This window comes from Thermobia domestica, chromosome 14 (assembly GCF_964235325.1).
Source record: "Thermobia domestica chromosome 14, izTheDome1.hap1.1, whole genome shotgun sequence".
In the NCBI taxonomy this organism is placed as follows: Eukaryota; Metazoa; Arthropoda; class Insecta; order Zygentoma; family Lepismatidae; genus Thermobia; species Thermobia domestica.
In genome coordinates this window covers 189,037,971-189,059,015 of record NC_137467.1, presented here as the reverse complement: position 1 = coordinate 189,059,015, position 21,045 = coordinate 189,037,971, and the positions used below count along the sequence as shown (strand labels likewise).

General features: G+C 36.1%; 1 protein-coding gene across 3 annotated transcripts in view; it reads right to left on the bottom strand.

Moving 5' to 3' along the window:
• Window positions 1-2,008: 2,008 nt before the first annotated feature.
• Window positions 2,009-21,045, bottom strand: part of LOC145670501 (uncharacterized) — a 28,208-nt gene continuing 9,171 nt past the window's right edge. For all 3 annotated transcript variants that reach the window (XM_081739248.1, XM_081739247.1, XM_081739249.1), the window contains exons 2-3: window positions 13,630-14,088; window positions 2,009-5,580 (exon numbers count right to left, since the gene is read on the bottom strand). In XM_081739248.1, coding sequence (XP_081595374.1) covers window positions 4,233-5,580; window positions 13,630-13,994 — 1,713 coding nt within the window. In that variant the 5' untranslated portion in view covers window positions 13,995-14,088 and the 3' untranslated portion in view covers window positions 2,009-4,232. The remainder of the gene's footprint in view (window positions 5,581-13,629; window positions 14,089-21,045) is intronic.

Genomic DNA, 21,045 nt, shown 5'->3' with positions numbered 1-21,045 from the left:
GTCTTAAGTCTGGAACGATTGGTCCAATCATTATTGCATCGAATACTACAAAATGTAATGAAAACTAAATCTTTCAGTTTTACGTCCCACGCTTATGCCGGCTAGGCTAAAGGAGACGGCGATGAGAAATGAATGAATTGGTGGAATGAAGAAAGTGGGAAGAAACAGGAGAACCCGAGAAAACGCACGCACATGGTTTTCTTCATCACAAAGTTCACTTGGCGCGAGCTGGGATCGAACCAGGGACCTAATGCACCAGAGGTAAACGCTCTACCACTGAACCATCGCGGCCTCTTAATCAGGCCAGTAGCCAGCCGAAAAATGTTGGGGAGGGGGGACGGTCCAAGCATTTATAGTTCATCACCATATTATAGTTGATTTCCAAGCCTACTGTGAAAAATTTATGGAGGGCAGTAAAAGTTCAGTGGTGCTGGACCCCGTTGACCCCCGCAGATGTGGGCCTGCCCTGTGAACTACAGTGCTGGTCACTGATCTAATATGACACTTATCCTAATATTTAACAGTGGCCTATCGGATTCTCACCATTTTTATTACTGCTGCATTAGAGGACGCAGTGTTCAAAGCGAATAAATATAATGAATACCTGGGAATATATAAGCAACAAGCTTTGAATGGAATGAAAGTAAGATAACTAAGAAATTTAGAAATATGAACTGTTATAAGTTTTATTTAAAAGGTTGAAAATGACTATGACGAGAAGTTCCTTTAAGGTTAGGCCTTCTTCGGTCAAATAAACAATACAATATGATTATCAATGCAGCATTGGTGGCAATGGAAATAGTTAATCGATTTTTAGAGATGCGTTATTTGTATAAAATTTTAAATTTTCAAATTTTATTACTACTATTTAGTGACATTTCTATGAGGTTACAGCTTCTGTTCATCAATAAGTGTAATGCGTTGCGTATTATAAAGAGACGGAATATTTGGAAATATGTGTTTTATATAATAGCGTTAACGATCTATAGCTGCTGGTTGCAATAGAAGGATACGGTCGTAGATGGAACATGTTCTTCACACGATGAATGCATACAAAGTAAGTTTCTCGAGTACAGTGTTTGATCCGAAAGGATTAAAATTGAAATGGAAATTTTTCATGAATTTCTAAAAGATAAGGAAAGCTTTTCTATAAAGAGAATCACAAAAATAGAAGTTCTATTTACGATATTCGGTTCTATGTCAATTCGAATGGATTTGAATTTAATGTCATGTTCAGGATTAAGGATATATGAAACGTGGACTTCAGCTTTATCTGGGCTGCGAATGACATTATCTCTCGACCGGAATCGAACTCAGATCTCGCATTCCAAAAACACGTACCATAATAATAAAAATAACAATTTCTCCAATATTAGAACTGCAGACTTATTTTGAGCTTTACAAAAATCTAACGAATTGACGTAAAGAGTGATTTACATTAAGGGGGAATCAGATTGATGCAAACACACACACACACACACACACACACACACACACATATATATATATATATATATATATATATATATATATATATATATATATATATATATATGGAGAAAGTATTATGCCTTGCAGCATTTTGTTTCTGGATAGTTCTCAATCACTCCCTATTAATACATATAATATAAAAGTTACGGTAAGAATATCTGAAGTTACAAAATAAAAATAAATAAAAAAATCACTCAGTGAGGTTTGTACCATGTTCAATCCCCCCAAACGAAACAATTCACATGCCTATGGAATTAACTATGAAATTTTCCTTCAATTATGCTATTGATATTGGACATCTAAACAACTCTTGTTTTCTAAACAAATTCTGTGGCCGTTATGCCGATGTGGTTCACCTACACGCATGTCTTCTGCATTTGTCATGACATCATTGTGTTCAAATGTATCATTACATTAAATAACAAAAGATAGACTTAGTATTTCAAACAGCGAACTGTGTACGTTCGGAGGTCTCGCTACTTTTTTTCTCTATGACTTCCGCTTCTTTTTGTTCGAATACGTTGCTGTCAATTTTAAAGGACTTAGAAAAACTGAGTCATGCAATTATATTTTGGAGAAATGATCATAAACTATGATATTTTGAAATAATGTTTTACATACCTTTTATCTATTTTATTGAATAATAACAGCAGCATTGAAATTTAGATAGGATTATGGGTAATAGCATTATTATACCCAATTTCTTACCTCAGTAATGTTAATGTTAACGCCCAGTATTAAAATAAATAACTAAGAGGCGGCTTGATATGTTAGAGTTAATATTACTTATATTTTTCTTTCTAAGAATATAAGAGAATATCTGCAATTCTGAAAATGTTATCTCAAAGTATCCTACAAAAATACAGCTCCACTACTTTGATATATGATATGTCAATTGTAATGTTTTTATCTGGAGGCTCGTAAATTGAATGAGTTGTCTTCGAAAGTTTTTTTCTTTTCTTTTTCGTACATTTTTAAAGCTATAAGAGGAATTTATGATGTTTCTTCACTATATCTTCTGCATTATTTGCTCAATCAATTATGTAACTTTTGAACCTCATATGGTACGTATCTTACGTTTAATTCTTGGTCCAAACGTCACGCAATTCGAAATCTAACACTCTAATCAAATTTTGCAGAAAGAAGGAATGCTTCATAAATTTACCAAGTAATGTGGGCATACTAGTTTTCTTAGAAAATAGGTAGGTTTTAGTGTGCACTACAGAGAATTTTTCAGCACTCTTTTAACCAAACGATAAGTTTAGTGATGAAATTTTGATGATTTAATGTATTTCTTTTTAAACGGGCTGACACACAAAACGGTATGGTTTCTCATATCTAACAATTTGCAGTTTCTATGCAAACTTGCGAGTAACCGTCTTGCTAGACCCTGTTCATGGCTTTACACCTCTCATTTGTGCATTTATAGCTGCATCTATTTCCAGGTGAGAGGATTTACAATGAAAACAGTAGATTCGATTCACTTTAAATTAGGAAAATAAATCTCAAGTAGTGTAAAACAAATTTTAAAATACAGGCTGTTCCACTGAATGCATGAAAACATTTTAACTGTAATTGTAGTTTAATTTTAAAATATATTTCCGAGCGGAGAATTTGATGCAATGGAGATAAGTGTTTCATAGCCTGTACAAAGTTGGCGGAAATCATTCCTGAAAGTATAATGTGTAAGATGTTACATATCTTGTCCTTTGCTTTCTATTTTTTAAGTAGTTAGTAACCTTTAAAATTTTAATTTAGCTTTGTCAGTAAACGATTTGACAGTAACAACCAGTTACGGGCCGTTGAATCTACGTCATTTATCATGCGGAAACTGTTGTAACTTTCTGAAAGAAACGCAAACACACTCAAATTAATTAAAATGGGCTCAACATCTGAGTATTTGCGTGTAATTTGAAAGAAACATTTTGAACAGAACTTGCCCTGGCAGACTTTGCTACTATGAGAGCTTTCAAAAAGTAATGTATACTGAGAAATGGCATTTCAAACTCAAACACCTGCAGAAACCATTAAATGAGGTATATAGTGTGCTTATCTGAGTATCCATGTGTAATATGAAGCAAACTTTCTGAATGATAGCTTTGCCGACCTGGTGTAACTAATGAGCGCTCACTGTAGAAAACAGTGTACACTTGCAAATGTGCAAATATACGCACAACTTTTAGAAGAGTTTTGTACATTGCAGGCAGGTACAATTTTCTGTCATAAAGCAAGTTCTTGTTAAACGTTTCTTCTTTTTTTTTTGTTCTTGTTTTCTAATTTAAGCGTTTGTAACACACTAAACATCTTGACAATAACACGATAGATCAACTTTTTGAGGGAGCATAATATATCCAAGTAACTTAAGACGTTAATGTTCATTCACGGTGATAAAGAGCCTCTTGTGAGATTTAAATTTTATCAAAATCGATTGCCAATCTGATGCAGATATATCCCTTTTCAACAGAAATAATGATATAGACTTCACATTATTTATTTCGCACAAACGCCTTGGCCCACTCTATGCAAGTGATTGATGACTGTTCAACATTACTGACATTCTGTTGTAGCTAGAAGCTACTTTTCCTATTAAACTGTTTTTCATGATCACTATAACTATCAATTAATTTTAACTGACCGTCTTTCTGATAAGTATATTGAGAAGGATGTACAGCTTAACACGTAATCAGAAATATATATAAAGTCTCTCTAATAATTTGATCTCCTGAGCCAAAGCAAGTGTTTTATTCACATAGAAAAGAGGGAGCATATTCAGAGTTATGAATAACCTTGTGCTCTATTAAACTGCTTTTCCGGCTGAACCCCTTTCCGCATTCAGAGCATTTATGTTGGTTTTCACCAGTGTGAATATTCATATGTATCTTTAAACTAATATTTAGACGAAAGGCCTCGCCACATATATTGCACGAATGTGACCTTTCAGTGGAATGTATAACCAAATGAGTTTTTAAATCATTTTCCCGAACAAACAATTTACCACAGTCTGTACATTTGTGATGCTTTTCATCAGTGTGAATTACCATGTGGCTTTTTAAATAGCTTTTCCGACGGAAGGCCAAACCACAATCATGACAGGTATAAGGCTTCTCCCCAGAATGAAGAAGCAAATGCATTTCCAATCCAGCTCTGCGAGTAAATGATTTTCCGCATTCATGGCATATATGTTCCTTTTCTCCGCTGTGAATCGTCATATGATTTTGTAGGTTGTTCTTTCGAGTAAAATCCTTTCCACAGTTATAGCAAATGTATGACCGGTTTCGAGTATGTATAATCTTATGCGTAGACAAACTAGTTTCTGAAGGAAAGGTCTCGACGCATATACAGCAAGTAGATGACCTGACTTCACTATGTAGAACCATGTGCCTCTTCAAGTCATAATTCCGCCGAAATACTTTCGCACACTCAGTGCAAGTATAAGGACTCCTGTCTTTATGAATTCTCATGTGGAGCGCTAAGTAGGATTTCAGAGCAAATGCTTTTCCACATTCAGGGCAAGTGTGTGATTTTTCATTAGAATGAATAACGATGTGTTTCTTAAAATCATATTTTCGTAGAAACACCTTGTTGCAGTGCAGACAAGTATGTAATCCTTCACCAGTGTGAATATTCATGTGACATGTAAGTTCATATTTTCGGAGAAACGCCTTGCCGCACTCATTGCAAACGTTTGACTTTACACCACTATGTAGAATCATGTGCCTCTTCAAATCATACATTCGACTAAACGCTCTTCCACATTGACCGCAAGTAGGTAACTTTTCACATGTACGAGTATCAGTATGCAACTTCGAAGCGCTTTCAACAGTACATGATTTTCCATACTCGAAGCATGTTTTAACTCTCTCACTCTCTTGTTTAAGTGTGTTATTTGTGCAAGCAGATTTTCGACTAACTTTTCTGCTACACTCAATGTGGGATGAATTATTTGAAATTTGATTCGACGTAATATAATCTTCACTAAAATTTCTGCTACACTTTCCCTTTATTCTTCTCATTAATGATCTTCCTTTCCTCAGGTCAGAATTGTCGGAAGAGTCTGTGGCACATTCATAAGATGGTGAGAAATAGGATCTGAAAGTATATAAATAGTATAATATAATTTCGAAAGCTTGTTATGTGTGATAGCCAAGTTTATATCCCATGGACTTTCAGATAAAAGGTTACTGTTTACTGACTTTGAGTTAGTCTATAACAACTATCTTTTCAAGCAGCTATGGCCTTCAGAGTGTTTTTGACGTATGACTAGCGTCATGCTAAAGGTCTGACTACTGCAGAAAACATATATTAGTCGAACTATTTAGTATGGCACTAATCATGCGTCAGAACGACTCTGCATAACGAACTGTCTTTAAATATATGAAAAAAAGACAGCATTGAAATAAAATCTAGAAAAAAATCATAGCATTCTGCAAAACATGTGCAAAGGGAATGAGACAAGATTCCCATCCCAGTTCTTCAGAGAAGCCTATTATAGTGGAAATTACGTTGTCGGGCTATTGTTAGGGACCAAGGGAAACAAATCGAGCACTTACAGACCTAGCGCCATGGATTCTTTTAAATTTTTAGGTAAGTCGAAATTGTCCAAATGTAGACTGAACAACATCTGTAGAACGTGATATGCGTGAGTGATGCCGTAGATCGTATTCAGATAGGAAAACTGAAGCTCGGTGAAAAGCCAAAAGTACCTATAAATTATGGATCTTATTTGGAAATACAAAAAAGGAAAATTTAAAGATTTACTTAAAAGTTTTGGTATCCATCTAAGCAGTAAAATAAGAACACAGCGCTGGCTACTCAGATGGATTTGAGTTCACTCATGGGAGTTTTTCATACATTTAACACATATAGGACTTGTAAAAATTTAACCAAAGGAACTTACATATATGTAGAGACATGAAATTTTCTTCGGAATGGAGTCTTTGCTTCACTTTATTTGTTTATGTACTTCTAAAAATACTTTAAATTTATTATGACATGCCTAATATTCTTTGTGGCATTTGGCATATTTTTAAATGTAATTTTGCATATAAATTCAGTTAAAAAATGGAGTGCGCTGAAACTGGTTTTATTTAATCTGGTAGGGAATCACAACTTTGATGTCTTGTAGGCTGTGGGCTCTGCAAAGACCACTAGAAAAGGAGCGTACCATGATATGTGGATTCGCCCGATACCTCAGAGTCAAAGTTCAACAGTTGTGGTGCCTGACGCGTTGACGACAAGGTTCATCATCGAGGAACTCGGATGATAAAAGTGATCAGATGGCCGGTAGTGCAGCAGATAATTGGTTGGTGTAAACCATTCCATACAGAACAATTTCCTCATCATGGGATACATATGCAAACATCGACGAGGGTACTTTCGCTGATGTTCCGCCACAAGGCACAATGACCGAAATGGGCAAATGCATGGCGACTGACTCGGGCAAAGGATCGCAGACGCTGGACATTAGAACATGCAGGAAATTTACGTGGATAACTTAATCGAATACTAAAGGTTATTTTGTTGTTTACCGTAAACTACATGAAACAATGGATCCTTCTTTAAAGTGGAGTAAATTCAGGTCATTGATAGTAGTATGCTGGTACGACAACAGTTCACGTGAGGTGATTTAGGACTTCTGATAAATTTGATCGTTCTTCACAAACGAAAGTTAGAGGAACCTGTTGACATATTACGTTCATTCCTATGTTCTCGAACACTCGGTAACTGACCTTTATTTGTAGCTGAAAAATACGTAAGTCCATCGCTCCCCAATCGTGTCTGACTAATTTGATGAGTAATCCACATACCTTATGATACTTCGTTTACCTCCAATGTACCCTGACATTAGTCTGATTGATAACAATTGGAATGCTGTCGAGAAAGGTTTCAATTGCCTTAACCTACTCTCACCAATCTTCGAGGTATATGGGATGCTGTGTAGAGTCCATGTCATGCACCATTCTTGACGGCATGTGAATGTGTGGGTGTTAGGAGCTGCTCAATTGAATAGTGACACTTCGGATGCCATTTAAACCCAAGTTCAGTCACCATTAGCACCTTTCAGAGAGAAATCGTGAAATGTAAAACTATTCTAAAGAGATCCAGATTATTGTTGGATCCAAAGTTTTCGTAGTCTCTTACGTTTATTGGCAATAGTTACCAAGGAAAAGAAAAGTTCATATTTTATGAATGAGCAAATTATTGTGTAAGGGATTCCTTACACGATATATTTCCAGATATGCTTGCAAGAGAATTTACTGATAAGCTCTGATTTCAGCACTACAGCTTTTAGTGTTATGAATAACGAGTGCTGCAATGTTTTGTTTCATGCATATACGTGAAAAATGGTAAAATATTCGTGATAAGATACATCGTACCACACGTTATTCAGAACACGAGAGCTCGTGGAAGTAGTGTATGAATGTATATTTTAGCATAACTCTGAAATACGTGGAGCTATTTCAATCAAACGTTGGAGAAGAATGACTTACGGTATGAAAAAGTACTTCGGCAGCTGAAAGGAGTGAAATGTAAAAACAATTGAAAACGACCTATATCAGTGTACAATCCATAGTTTTTGGGGTCGCTGAAATGAATAGTTATGATGTTAAAGACGCTGAAGTCTTGGTTCAGTCACATCTGCATAGATCTGGGGAAAAATAAAATGTCAAAAATGAGATTTGGAATGAAGTTCATAGTTTTCGGGGTTGGCTATATGAGTTTCTGTCTAAAATGCTTTCTGTCAGTTATTACCCACTTAGATAGGGCTTTTAATCATAACAATTTGGTTAAATTGCCCATTCTAGGAAAGTTAGTATTTCAAAATTTATGCCAGAAGTAGAATATATTTTGTATTTTATTCATTACACTTTCCTTGAAATAGTGTACCTATCCGAATGGGGAAGAGGTTTGAAATATTTTGCATCATGCTAGTCTTAATGTGTGAAGCAGGGAACATTTCAATTAGAACATGCATATAATACCTGATTATACTACGTGTAGTTGAAAACAGATGTCTTCACTGTATTTACTAATTATGTGTTCATATCGTACTAAATAATATTTTGTCGTCTTAATGATTTGTTGAATTATGATGTTCCTCTTCATCATGTTTGTGAAATGACGCCTAATTATTTCAACGTATTATTCGTTGCAATATTTCCAGTTTTCCAGTTGTTTGCAATATTTCCAGTTTTCAGGGAAAGAATTTCGTTTTTTTTCCTTATTATGCATAAAGTATATAAGGTCAATCCACATTAGTTATTTCGTTTGAACTCTCTGCTATAATTAATATATATATTTGTGCTAGTTTTAGGGGTTCTTTGTAAAGATATGGCTGAATCTTTACTGAGAAATAGAACTGAAACTTCATACAGTTTGTTGTATTTATTATTCCACTTCGTGCGTACATCGAAAGAAAAAAAAGTAAGCACCTCAGCTCATCAAGGCGTTCATTAAAACCATGCTTTCAGGACGAGATCTATAATACCTCCAGGTTACCACAGCAAGTTACCCAACTGAACGTCCTAACGTAACCACTTGCGAACTTTGTTTTTTAACAAAACCTATTTGAACTTCTAAACATTTTGTTCTTTGCCTTAACACTTTGTAACTGTGAACTTTGAGTTGAGAACTAAAAAGCAAAGAATGGGTAACGCTGAAATATATTATGCATGAGACTTGTATCAATAATTCCTAGCAGAAGACGCATTTAAAATTTCGCCTTGAAAAATGTGCATATTAGCAAAGCGAAGTTTTGTATAGCTGCGGCTGAAGCCCAGTCATATACTTTCCTCTGGAATCATTTGGTCTCACAGAACTTCATTGAAACGAGCTCGTCGTATACAGTGTCATCAATTCTTGCAAATAGTAGGTAAAAAGGATATATATATATATATATATATATACACAAGGTGTTAATGAACTATACCGACAAACTGCAAGAGGTGATTCCTCACATCAAAATATGAAAAAAGTGCATATGGACCTATGGGGAAAAGTGCATAGTTTCAAAGCTAAGGCTGTCCAAAATCGCGAAAAAGCTAAATTTCAATAGTTTTATTTCGAATTCCAGAAACTGTGGATGGTGGTCCTTACCGGCGTAAAGGAAGCCACGCATAAACAATCCAAAAGTGCATATTTGATTCAAATTCAATAGGAGTAGAGTGTATTCCCTACAGGGTGTAATTCTCAGATATGTTTCTAATAGTTTTCAGACATACCCTCATTTCAAGAAGCGTCCAAAGTAGGCAGTATGTAAACCTTGACTACAATGAACATCCAATGCTTCGGATTGAAGGCGGAAGTTTTAGAAACCCGCAGGTCCATATTTCGTTGTGATCGGAATAACGTGTGAAGATATGTATTTCGTCACGGTATATTTCGCGTTTTCATCACTTATAAGCGTGGAAAGAAACATCGCACCACGTGTTTTCCCGAATACGAGAGACCGTGCTGTTGACGATCCTTAACACTTATGACATCGCGTCAAATGATTCTGTGTTCACTGGTATCAAGGCCTAATCATTTGCCTACTTTGACCCAATCACAGTCTGAGGATATCTCAAAATTAGGTTGGTTGGATATCTGGAAATTTCACTCTCAAGGGAATAATTTGAACACCCATTGAACATTAATGAAATATGCATTTTTGGATTGCGTATGCGCATAGGCACCGAATTTGGGGGGTCAGGAAACTTTTGACCCCCCAATATTTAAACGTGAAGTCCTCTCCCCTCCAATATAATCCAGTCGAGGAAGAATTAAAAAAGGGGAGCAAGAATTTCTGTCATAAGCTTCGTCGTGCCTTTAATTAAATATTACTAACAGATTTCTTATTCAATAGAAAACGCCGTCTTCAAAACTGTGTTTAATAGAGCACTGAAGCTTCAAGCAACACTCTGACATCACTGATACCGATTATCGATATGGTATGTAAAGTTGCAGTGAAGTTCCCAAAATTTGAATATGAATTTCTTTTATTAGCTTTAGGTAAATTTGACTTAGGTTGTGAATTTTGCAGCGGAGCGGATGAAGCGGACCGAGAACTAGGAGGGGGGGAGGAAAGGAGCTTCATCAAACAGTTGATAGAAAACGGCTGAATGTGATGATGTTAATTGTCTGGCCCCCCAATATTTTCTTCAAGTCGGCGCCTATGCGTATGCGTGCCTCCCTTTACGCTGATAACGACCACCATCCAGTCTTTTGCATTCGAAATAGGACCTTTTGAAATTCGGGTTTTACGCGATTTTGGACAGCTCTAGCTCTGAAACTATGTACTTTTCGCCATTGGTCCATATGAACTTTTTCTCTTATTTTGATGTGAAGAGTGACCTCTTAAAGTTTGTCGGTATAGTTCATTAACACCGTGTATATATATATATGTATGTATGTATGTATATACAGTTGAAGCCCTTTTGTTCACCACTGTTGTTGATCAACCGTGCTCAAGCCGAACTTGTCCCGACCCGTCGATAACTCAGGAGGTCCATTAGAGTTTACTGCCGTCGCGGCATTGTTGTTTACTTGTTAGTCCTTGACCGCTTTAGTGTTCTGTCATCTCTTGTATCGTTTCTTTCATTGTGCGTGTTTTCGGTACTGTAGTGTGCAGCTGTTAGTGCTTACTGTTCATTGCTTTTCCAACAATGTTCTTTTGTGTTAATCATACTATAGGCTTATCTTATAGACACTGTATATACAGTATGTATTACTGTTTACAACAATAATAACAGCTTTTGTACGTTTTTTTGCAATGTTTTTTACTGTAGAGAACAACACAGCTATTTTTGAGTTTAAAGATTAATTATTTTATTGTTTGTGTGAGTGTGTGTGTTGCGTATGAATAAAGTGAGATTCAATACGTATCATTCTATCATTTGCATCATATTTGCGAATTGTATGAAATAATGACTATGCATCCAACAGAAGGGCAAGAACAATCAATACTTTTGTGCTTTTCGTAAAGTGTGCATATTAAACAAACACATACAGCAACAGTAACCACTAAACTATTGACCCTACGTTCAGAATATTTCAGGAAAAACAGTTGTCACTACTATCAATACTAATAGGTATTCAATATCAGTGAACTTGATTGAGGTTCTCTTATCCTACTCGATTAGAATTTTATGTATAATATATAAACGGTGGCTATGGTACAGCACTTGTCTCTGATGCGTGGAGTCCTTGCTTCTATCCCCGTCCAAATAAGTTTGAGGTGGACTACATCGTGGTCGTGAGTTTTTTGGGTGCTCCTACTTTGTCATTCCACCAATTCTTCCATCATTGTTCACTTGCGTTATTCATCGTTTCTCTTAGCCTAAGTGGCATAAACGTTGGACGTTTTAGACTTCATTTCATTTTTCATATCTACCACACGTTAATACAAATAAATGTACTCGATTTTACTGAAACTCGGATGTAAGTTCATTCATGTTCTTGAAATTGCTCGTAAACAATCGTTCACCTTTTATGCTTATTCCCTCATTTCTACACTCTATTTACAATTGGGGAAGTAAACAATATCTCATCTCTTATGTATTCTCAACTTGCTTCTAATTCTCAATACTCTGAGAGCAGGTACAAACGTTTTAAAAGCAGTCACGTGACGTGAGGTCACAATTTAAACTCACAGTTCAGTCACTACGCGTTCGCTACTGATGATATATTTCAGTCGTCTTAAGCAGGAGGGATAAAATTATGCAACAAATTTATCGCATTGTTTCGACATTTTGCATATACCTCTCGTAACAATGAAGTTACAATTGTGATGTAATGCTTGAAGCTGTAGCCATATTGAAGACTTCTTACTTCTCTATGGCCCCAGTGCACTTGGAATCAGGTAGGATTAAATGTGCTCAGTGCGATTTAATCTGGTAAATTAACATATATATGAAAATGTGTATTTAGTGACATTATAACGTCTATCATTGACTTAAACAACTAAGTAATTATTATATATACACATACTATTCATTGGAACTAGAGTTTAGGTTAGAGTGGGGACAACTGGGACAATTTTCCCTTCATATTTTTTTTTAAACCTACATTTTGCTTCAATTAAGAAACCAAAGGTCGAATATTAAAGTGTGATTTTTTGGGAACAGTCCACATCTTTTGGAGGTCAATAGAAAAATATTTCATAAAAAATGGAGAAGTTACTTCAAGAGTGCATTTTGTTCCATTTGTCGACATTGTCAGGCCAACTGGGACAAAGTAATATATATGTAAAAAAAAAAAAACAAAAAAAAACGGGGAGTTTACATTAAATAATCAACATTAGATGGCAAAGCAGTAAAAGTTTTAAATATATGACTATATAAAAAGAAACATCGTACTTATGATAAACTATTAAATGCTACCCTTAGCGATGGAAATTGTACAAGTAACTTTTAGATCTATCGGCAAAAATTATGAACAAAATGTTGAGAATGCTTCTAACTTTAGTGTAGTTAGTTCTAAGTTGAAAACTTTGTGAACATGAAGTATCCAGTAAGTAGTAGGTAGGTTGACTAAGCTAGTCACAAGGCGATGCACATAAAGTATGGTAACGTGAAGTGTATTATTAATAGAAAACAATGCCCGTAATACAGTTCTTATGATTAACTGCCATTAGGTTTACGAAAACTGAATATATTAAGCTATTTACACTATTAGACGCATTACATACAAAAACGTATCTAGTGGGGAGAACTGGAACATTGTCCCAATTGTCACCGCGCGATATGTCCCAGTTGACCACACACGGTCGTTTTTCACATTCCTCCTTATTCAAACTCACTGAACCTGCCACATGGAATCGGCTTTCTGTGTTGGAGCCCTAAAAGCACGTGTTGAACATAGATCTTGTTTTAATAATACATGTGTTCTAAGGGAGAAATTGCATTTATAATACGATACAAAGAATTTACGTTTAGCTGTCAAAAATGTTATTCTTGGTTTCTTCTTCTTTGTGCTTGTTAGATTGTACGACTCACATGCCATAAACAACAACCGTCTGACACTGCATCCACAGTACTCTAAGAAGTTCTCGTACTCCAACTAGATGGTACCAGCAATCAATGTCCAAGTTGACCTGGTGTCCCAATTGTCCCCACTCTAAGCTACATGGAAACTAGGAAACAAAAATAAAGCATTTACCTTTGAACTTCAGACCCATTTGAACTATCTATACTTTTCTTTCTGTCAGTTAACAACTGAGTTGGTTCTGCAATTGTAGTACAACTTTTCAGTTCACTTGTATTTTCAGTATCAGTGACAATAATTTCTTCAGTCTTTATTTCAGGCTTGGTTTTCTCAACATCTAGTAAATTGGAAGTGAAAGAAGATGAACATGTTGCTTCGGTTAAATGGTTTTCTTCAATAGCTAATGGTAATTTGAAGTCTTTGTTATCCGTGAACATTGCACTCACACCTTCACTAAAATAAACATTGTTTTCCATGTTTATGAAAAGTTTAGATTCCACTGGAATTGGTTCATATTTTGATTCACATTCACCTTCCATTATCGTATTCGGTTTTAATATATTTTCTTTATCGATATTAACAGCATGTTTACAATTTATTAATACGGATCGAAATTCGAAGTGCCAGCTTCATCTGGAATTACACAAAGCAACACAGATAACAGAATAGAATGTAACTAATTTGTAATATTAATGGGAATATTTTATACAGTAGTGGAAACTGATATAAGAACATGTAAATATTTTTGGATAAGAGTGTAAATACAAAGAGAATTATTCTACAACACACACACACACACACACACACACACACATATATATATATATATATATATATCATCGCAACTCACTTGACAGCGCAGGGACTGCAAACCATTTCAAGCCGTGATTTCTATGACGGCAGATAGTGTCACTGCAAACAGGCACATTATAATCTGAGAACATGAACACTAAACAAACGGAACACAATTTTGTTGTAAAACCGAGCCTGTTACCTGCGAGCTCAGGTACCAATATAGCAATCTTTATTCCTTAGGAGAAGGACTGTTTTTCCATTGAATGTCACTCGGATTCCGGCACGAGTTGTCGAGACATAAATTACCACGTACAATTGATGCGGAGCCGAGCTTCTCGGTTGCAGAGCAAGGACACAAAATTCAGTAGTCTTTATTATTTAGGCGATGGGTTACTTTGGCTTAAACATCACTTAGATTCTATCAGTAGTTTGCAAAAAGTAACTCATAGAGCCCGAGAAGACCCAAAACTGTCCCTGACCGAGGCCGATCGTCAGATATATACAAAGTTTTATTCCTTGAATCATCGGCTACTAGCCCACAAAGTTTTACTTAGATTCGATTAGTAGTTATCAAGAATTAATGATCCATAAACACAAATTAGCAAACACACACACACACACACACACACACGTTTGGAATAAAAATATAAGATCATGTATGCTCCAGCTGGGAGCTAATAACACAGGCCGACGTTTTTAAACTTTTGAAGAGTTACAGAAAGAAAACTCACTAATTCTGACTAATTTTAGGTCCGTGAATATGATATCCTTTTTACTACATTAGCTAGCATTTTTCTCTAACGCATAATTGCCAGATTTACCATTATAAGGAAAATGACCCATCATGAAGTGTACCGACCAATGAGCTGTTTGCGTGCCGAAAGGGAATCAACTTCATTTCGACAGTTGGTCAAGAACGACATTCAGTTTTAAAAATTCTTAAAATTAGTTTATTGAATCAAATCCTTTTGTTTGTATATTAGCACTAAAAATCTATATATATTCTGATAGTTTAGGCCGATAAGCATTTACATACACAGAGTAATTTATAAAGTTTAATGTTTAGAGCTGCAAATAACACCATCTGCTTTACTTTTTTCTTTTATGAAATGGTGGGTCCTCTCTCTTCACCGACCAGCAACAGCCCCATCATTGCAGGGTCTCAACGTCCTTGATATCGAGTTTCCATCGTTCTTATATCCTGGTGAAACCTTCTCCCATTTCGTCACTTACATTTGGAAGATTTTCTGGAAAGAAGTTGCGGTGGGAGTGCAGAAAGTGGATTTTCAAAGACATGCGACATCCCAGAGCTTCATATGCGACCATAAGTTGCTGCACCAGAGCCTCGTAATTTTGAGCTTTAGTTTTGTCCAAAAGACTTTTACAACAAAAGCACGCCAGGCATTTAGCTGTTTGTCGTTTAAATTCTGTTCAAACAATTCGTCATGGATAAGGTAGCGAATATCAGGTCCTGTGAAAACTACTTTTAATTTACCATCACTTAGTTTTAGAAAACACTGTATAAGATATTTAAATCTTTCACTTTCTTTGTCCATAGCTTTTGCAAAATTCTTCATGAGGACCAACTTAATATGAAGAGGTGGAAGCAGCACCTTGTTTGAATCGATCAAATGCACATACTTGACACTGTTGGTACCGGGCTTAAATGTCTCTCTGGGGGGCCACTCTTTTTGCGAAAAATCTTTTCCTGTGGCTCTTAAGTCCCAAAGATACAAAAAACAACAGTACTTTGTAAATCCACCTTGCAGACCAAGTATATTGCAATAACTTTCAAATCTCCGCAAATTTGCCAACCATATTCTTTGTAGTTAATACGATTTAAAATGAGTGGGAGATTCTCGTCTCTTTCATCGAAACATAGTGTGCCACAGGAATTGACGGCAGCTTATTTCCATTATGAAGTAAAACTGATTTCAAACTGTCCTTAGACGAAGAAAATACGCCAATCGGATGGATCATATTGAATTTGTAATTCATTCATCAGACCATTGATGTCCTTGCATATGCAAAGTGAACCTTCCATTATTTAGTATTCTGAAAAGTGAGTGTAGGTAGTTCCAGGAGCCAGTAAATTCTTTGCGTTTAGGACCCAAAAGTTGAGCTTTCTTTTTCGAAAGTTGTAACTCTCTCATTAAATCATTCAACTGGGATGAAGTGAGGCTCATCATTTACGTGGAAGGAACTGTCTCTCGGATCATCATCTGCAGATATTGAGTTGGTGTCCTCATCGCTCCCTGTAGGCGCTAGAATATCGATAGTTTTACAATCTTTTGGAGGAGTAGATACAGGCAAATTTTCTCCATGGTGCACTGGTCTTTTCGCGGGTTGCAAATTTGGGTGTTCCACGGCACGTTGTTTCTTCTCGTTACTTCCTACTGTATTCGTCATACAGAAATAGCAATCATCGTAATGATCCGGGGTTCTCTCCATATCATCGGAACAGCAAAAAGGCATCCTTCCTTTGGTTCCTTTAAGGCAGGCAGTCAGAGTCGCATAACATATCAAACAACTCATATGAGGTGCCCAGCTTTTATCTTGATCACGGATCTTGCAGTCAAAATAAAAATAATATGTTTCCTAACGTCATCATTTATCGATCTAATCTGCGACTTAACCATAAATACGCCACAGATATAACAAAATCTGTCCGGTGAGTTTTTACATTCTCTGCGGGAAGAAGTTGACATTTTGCACAGGAAAGCGAAACTTACAACCACTTATTCCATAAAATCACTAAAAGATACTGAAAACACAGACACATAGTTCTAAAAATACGGTAAAATAAAACTGAAGATACTGACGTAAAAATTCCAAGTCAATTCTCCCGAGAAAATACTTATACACTTGAGAGATTACTTACTGCAATGCATAGGAGCAAGACTGAGCCACACAATAACGGCGCAGTTGGAGCTTTTTTCGCCCACGTCATCTTGCCGCTCATTGTTGCCACACAGACCCTATTTTTTGGACCGGTTTCAGTGGTCTAAAAGCAAACAAAGGAGGAGGAGGAACACAAGTGTCAAGCATTTCAATTATCCCCGTCCTCCCGGTATTCATATATATGCCAACAAGGGGGGTCCTATCTGTCGCCAACCGAGTAAAATCTAATTTATTTCTTATTCAAATAGCATTGTCAGACCGGTTACTTCAATGACAACTGAAGCAGTCCCAACAAAATGGCAACATTGGCAACAATACATAACGCCAAAATACGAGCTAATGTAGCAAAACGGCTATAAATTTCGAATTCAGCATCCTGAAATTAGTCAGAATCAGAGGTTTTCCTTCCTGTAACTAAACTGACGTCGGCCAGTGTAATTGACTTTGGATGCATTGTACATTCACGTGTTATACTCGCGTGATTATCTCAGACATCTTTTCGATAAATCGTCTTTTGTGGTGACGAAGAAAACAACATAGGCAAGTCTTAAAGCTGAGAGTGTTTAGTAAACACAATAATTTGTGGCATTGAGAGTGTTAGGGGTGTACTTATTCGCAAAATGCACGTAGGAGGGAAAATCTAGCATCGTCTCTGTCATCGTGCAAAATGCACAGGTAACGAAAAGTATAATTTTTAAACGGAATCGCGGATCAGGCTGTTGGGTCATGCGTGAGCGCGAGTCTTTATAACTATCTAAGTAACTAGATTACGGATTTTACAGCCAAGAATTAGCAATAACATTTTCAAATATTACACTTACATGAAATATTTTTGTAGTTTTGTATTGCCGTCTTGTTGTACCTACATCCCAAGTCTACAAACTAATTTCACTCTTTAGATTTTTTTTATTTTTACTTATAATTTCAATAGCACGTGACTTTAGTGGACACCAGAAAGAAACAAAAAGTTTTCTTCTTTTCGAACATTGCATTAAGAAGTTGAAACATCTAAGAGACAACTAGCATTGCAGACTTGTCTGTTGCATGTATTAAGATTCCATTAAGAAGTAAGCGCATTAGTAATACCACTCCTACAACTGGGTGTTGGCAAAATTTTAATTTCTGGTACGGGTATTAGATGTACTCCTAGTATCAGATACTGCAATTTTTCCATCGCTGTATGCAACTTTTTCCCTCAAGGGACCGTTGTTAATCCCTTAAAAAAGTGTAGTTTGTCTCAAATTTTAATACATATTCCAAATTTAGCGAAATGTCAGATACAAAGAAATAAATAATATATTTTTGGTAGAATATACGCAATGTAATTCTAGGGTACAATATTATCTCACATCTTCAAACTTGCTTTTCTATATAGGTCATATTCAGATTTACTCCACACGTACATGTCTCCATAGTTTCTTTCTCTTTTCTTTTTTACTTTTTTTCGGTTTCTTATAATAAGATAGAGTTATTTTTTGATATCGATTTTAAAACTTGACATACTATATACTTGATTTAGTTCTAAAACTCGTAAGCTGATCTGTATCAAAATGATATTGAAATTTTGAGAGCAACGGAATTTACACTTTACAAGATAGATGTCTATTTACCAATTTTGAAAATAGATTTAAAGAAAAACTAAGTTATGCCTTTTTTATCTGAAGTCACATCAAAGAGTGAGTTCATATCGTCACTTATTATTATTTTGAAGCATTTCTTATTATATTCATACGTGAATAACCTATTCAGATTGTTTAAAAATATTTCGGTGTCCCCATCCGTTGACTATATAATGATTAGTCAACCGGATTTTTATGCAAAAGCACAGTTTGATTGAATATATACATCTCTGTTAAACTTAGTAGGTATTTCTAGCAACAATAATACAGCTCGAATTCGAAGTTCTATGAATTTGAAGAATGCGAAGTTGTGTTTGAAGTTCTAACCATAATACAGGATATAAATGCATATTTCAAAGGTTAGAGCATGTTTTAATGTTTAAGAACATATTCTATAAGTTTTATTTTAGATTTATGCTTGTAGCATGGAATAAATTCAGTTTTAGTTTATATTTTCGCTGCATTTACATGTTCATGCAACAGAACGGTTTTTACCATGAGACGATGGAAGAATGCCTAATTTATGGAGGACCAATTATGTTGGCAACCAACAAGCAGAGCAAGGACGCTTACAATTGTCAAGACTTTAAGAGAAATCTGATAATGATAAAGACACTGTAATCTTGTTGACATCAATTTAGAGACGCAAAAAATGTTGCTCAGTGAATACTTAGCTCTCACTGATGAAGTTCGGAAAAGCTTCAGTCAGTTCTTAGTAAATTCTTGCGCTCTGGGTGCTGTTGCCAGAAACTCCAACTACAAAACAATTTAGGCTATTGGAAAATGCATTCAAGGATTAAATTAGTTTCAAAGAAAATATAGATAACAAATTTGTTCCTCTATATAAACATTGCCCAGTAATATCTATTAAAATTGAGAGGTCATTTTCTAGCTACAAATGTCACAAACTGACACGAAAAATGAAGAAAAGCATTTTGTGATATACTCTAAGACTAATTGCTGGAAGGAATCGTTAAATTTTCTTTTTATTATTATTTGTACAGTGGAAACGTGTATAAAAGTTAGGCTTGTATCACTTCAGGTAAAGTAAATGCACTATAAAATAAAAATCTGAAGAAAAACAACTAGAGATTGTGTTCTAATATCAGTGTATTTATTTTAATCTTATAATTTTTGTATGTTTTAAAAAGTTAGGATTATTCATAAGGGTAAGCAAGGAAGTTCTGTCGCTTTTTCACTGACCACCTTCGAACATCGATATGTCACCTAAGAAGTACGTGGAAAATGAGAATAATCAGCAACTAGAACTGCTGTCAACTTCCTGGAAGGCCACGGATTCTATTGCGGTAGAACTTGTTGGGCCGTGAAGCGAAGAATGTAGCAATTGAATTTTGTATCTGTATTAGGGATTTGAACTGGCGTTTTCCAAGGTGATTGTCCAAGGAATGAAACAGGTGATAATCTGACGGTGCACTGTCTGGGGAGTATGACGGATGAAATAGTGTTTCCCATTCAAGGTGTAGAATGGTGTTCCGGGTCATCCTATCCATGTAGGGCTTAGTGTTGTGCTGTAACAGGTGGAATTATTTGCGTTTCAGAAGTGCTGGCTCCAGGGCTTTTAGTGTTATTTGAATACGGTTCAACTGCTGACAGTACATAGTCTTATTGATGCTCTGATCAGCTGTTATCAATTCCTGATGCATGATGCTGCGAGCAGTCTACCAAAGACACAGACACAGGTGGTTTCGGCTGTTTTCAATCTGGTTCATGTTATGTTAACCAATGACGACGGTGCTTGCGAGCTTCGCACAGAACCCATTTCTCATCATATGGCAACACCCTGTTCAGAAATGGCTTTCTGTCAGACGAGGCAGCAAAGAAACACAGGTGTCTGCTCACATTGACTTCTGTCCTGGAGTCAAATCATGTGGGACTTATCCACCCAAGTTGTAGTGCTTCGGAAATTAATGGAGATGCTGCCCAACGGTTTTTCCACTCACAGTGAATTGTAGTCCCAGTTCCTCACATGTCTGGACACTGTTCGCCTCAATTGCTGCCTGAAAATTTTCGATTTGTACATGTGTTGTTCTTCCGACATGTGGTGGGTCTTCGAGTGTTTCGTCATCGTCGTAAGATTGTTAATCTACGGCTGCAGTGTCCGCGTAGTCCCGAAACCCTCACCAAAGGCCTTGCATATCTTTCGAGCTACTGCAGCGGTGTTTGACCCAGTTTGAACTCGTTCAACTTAACGCCCTTTTGATGCCTTGTTGAGGTTCCATGTTCACTCTGTCTTTACGCAGGTTCACGGTGCAAC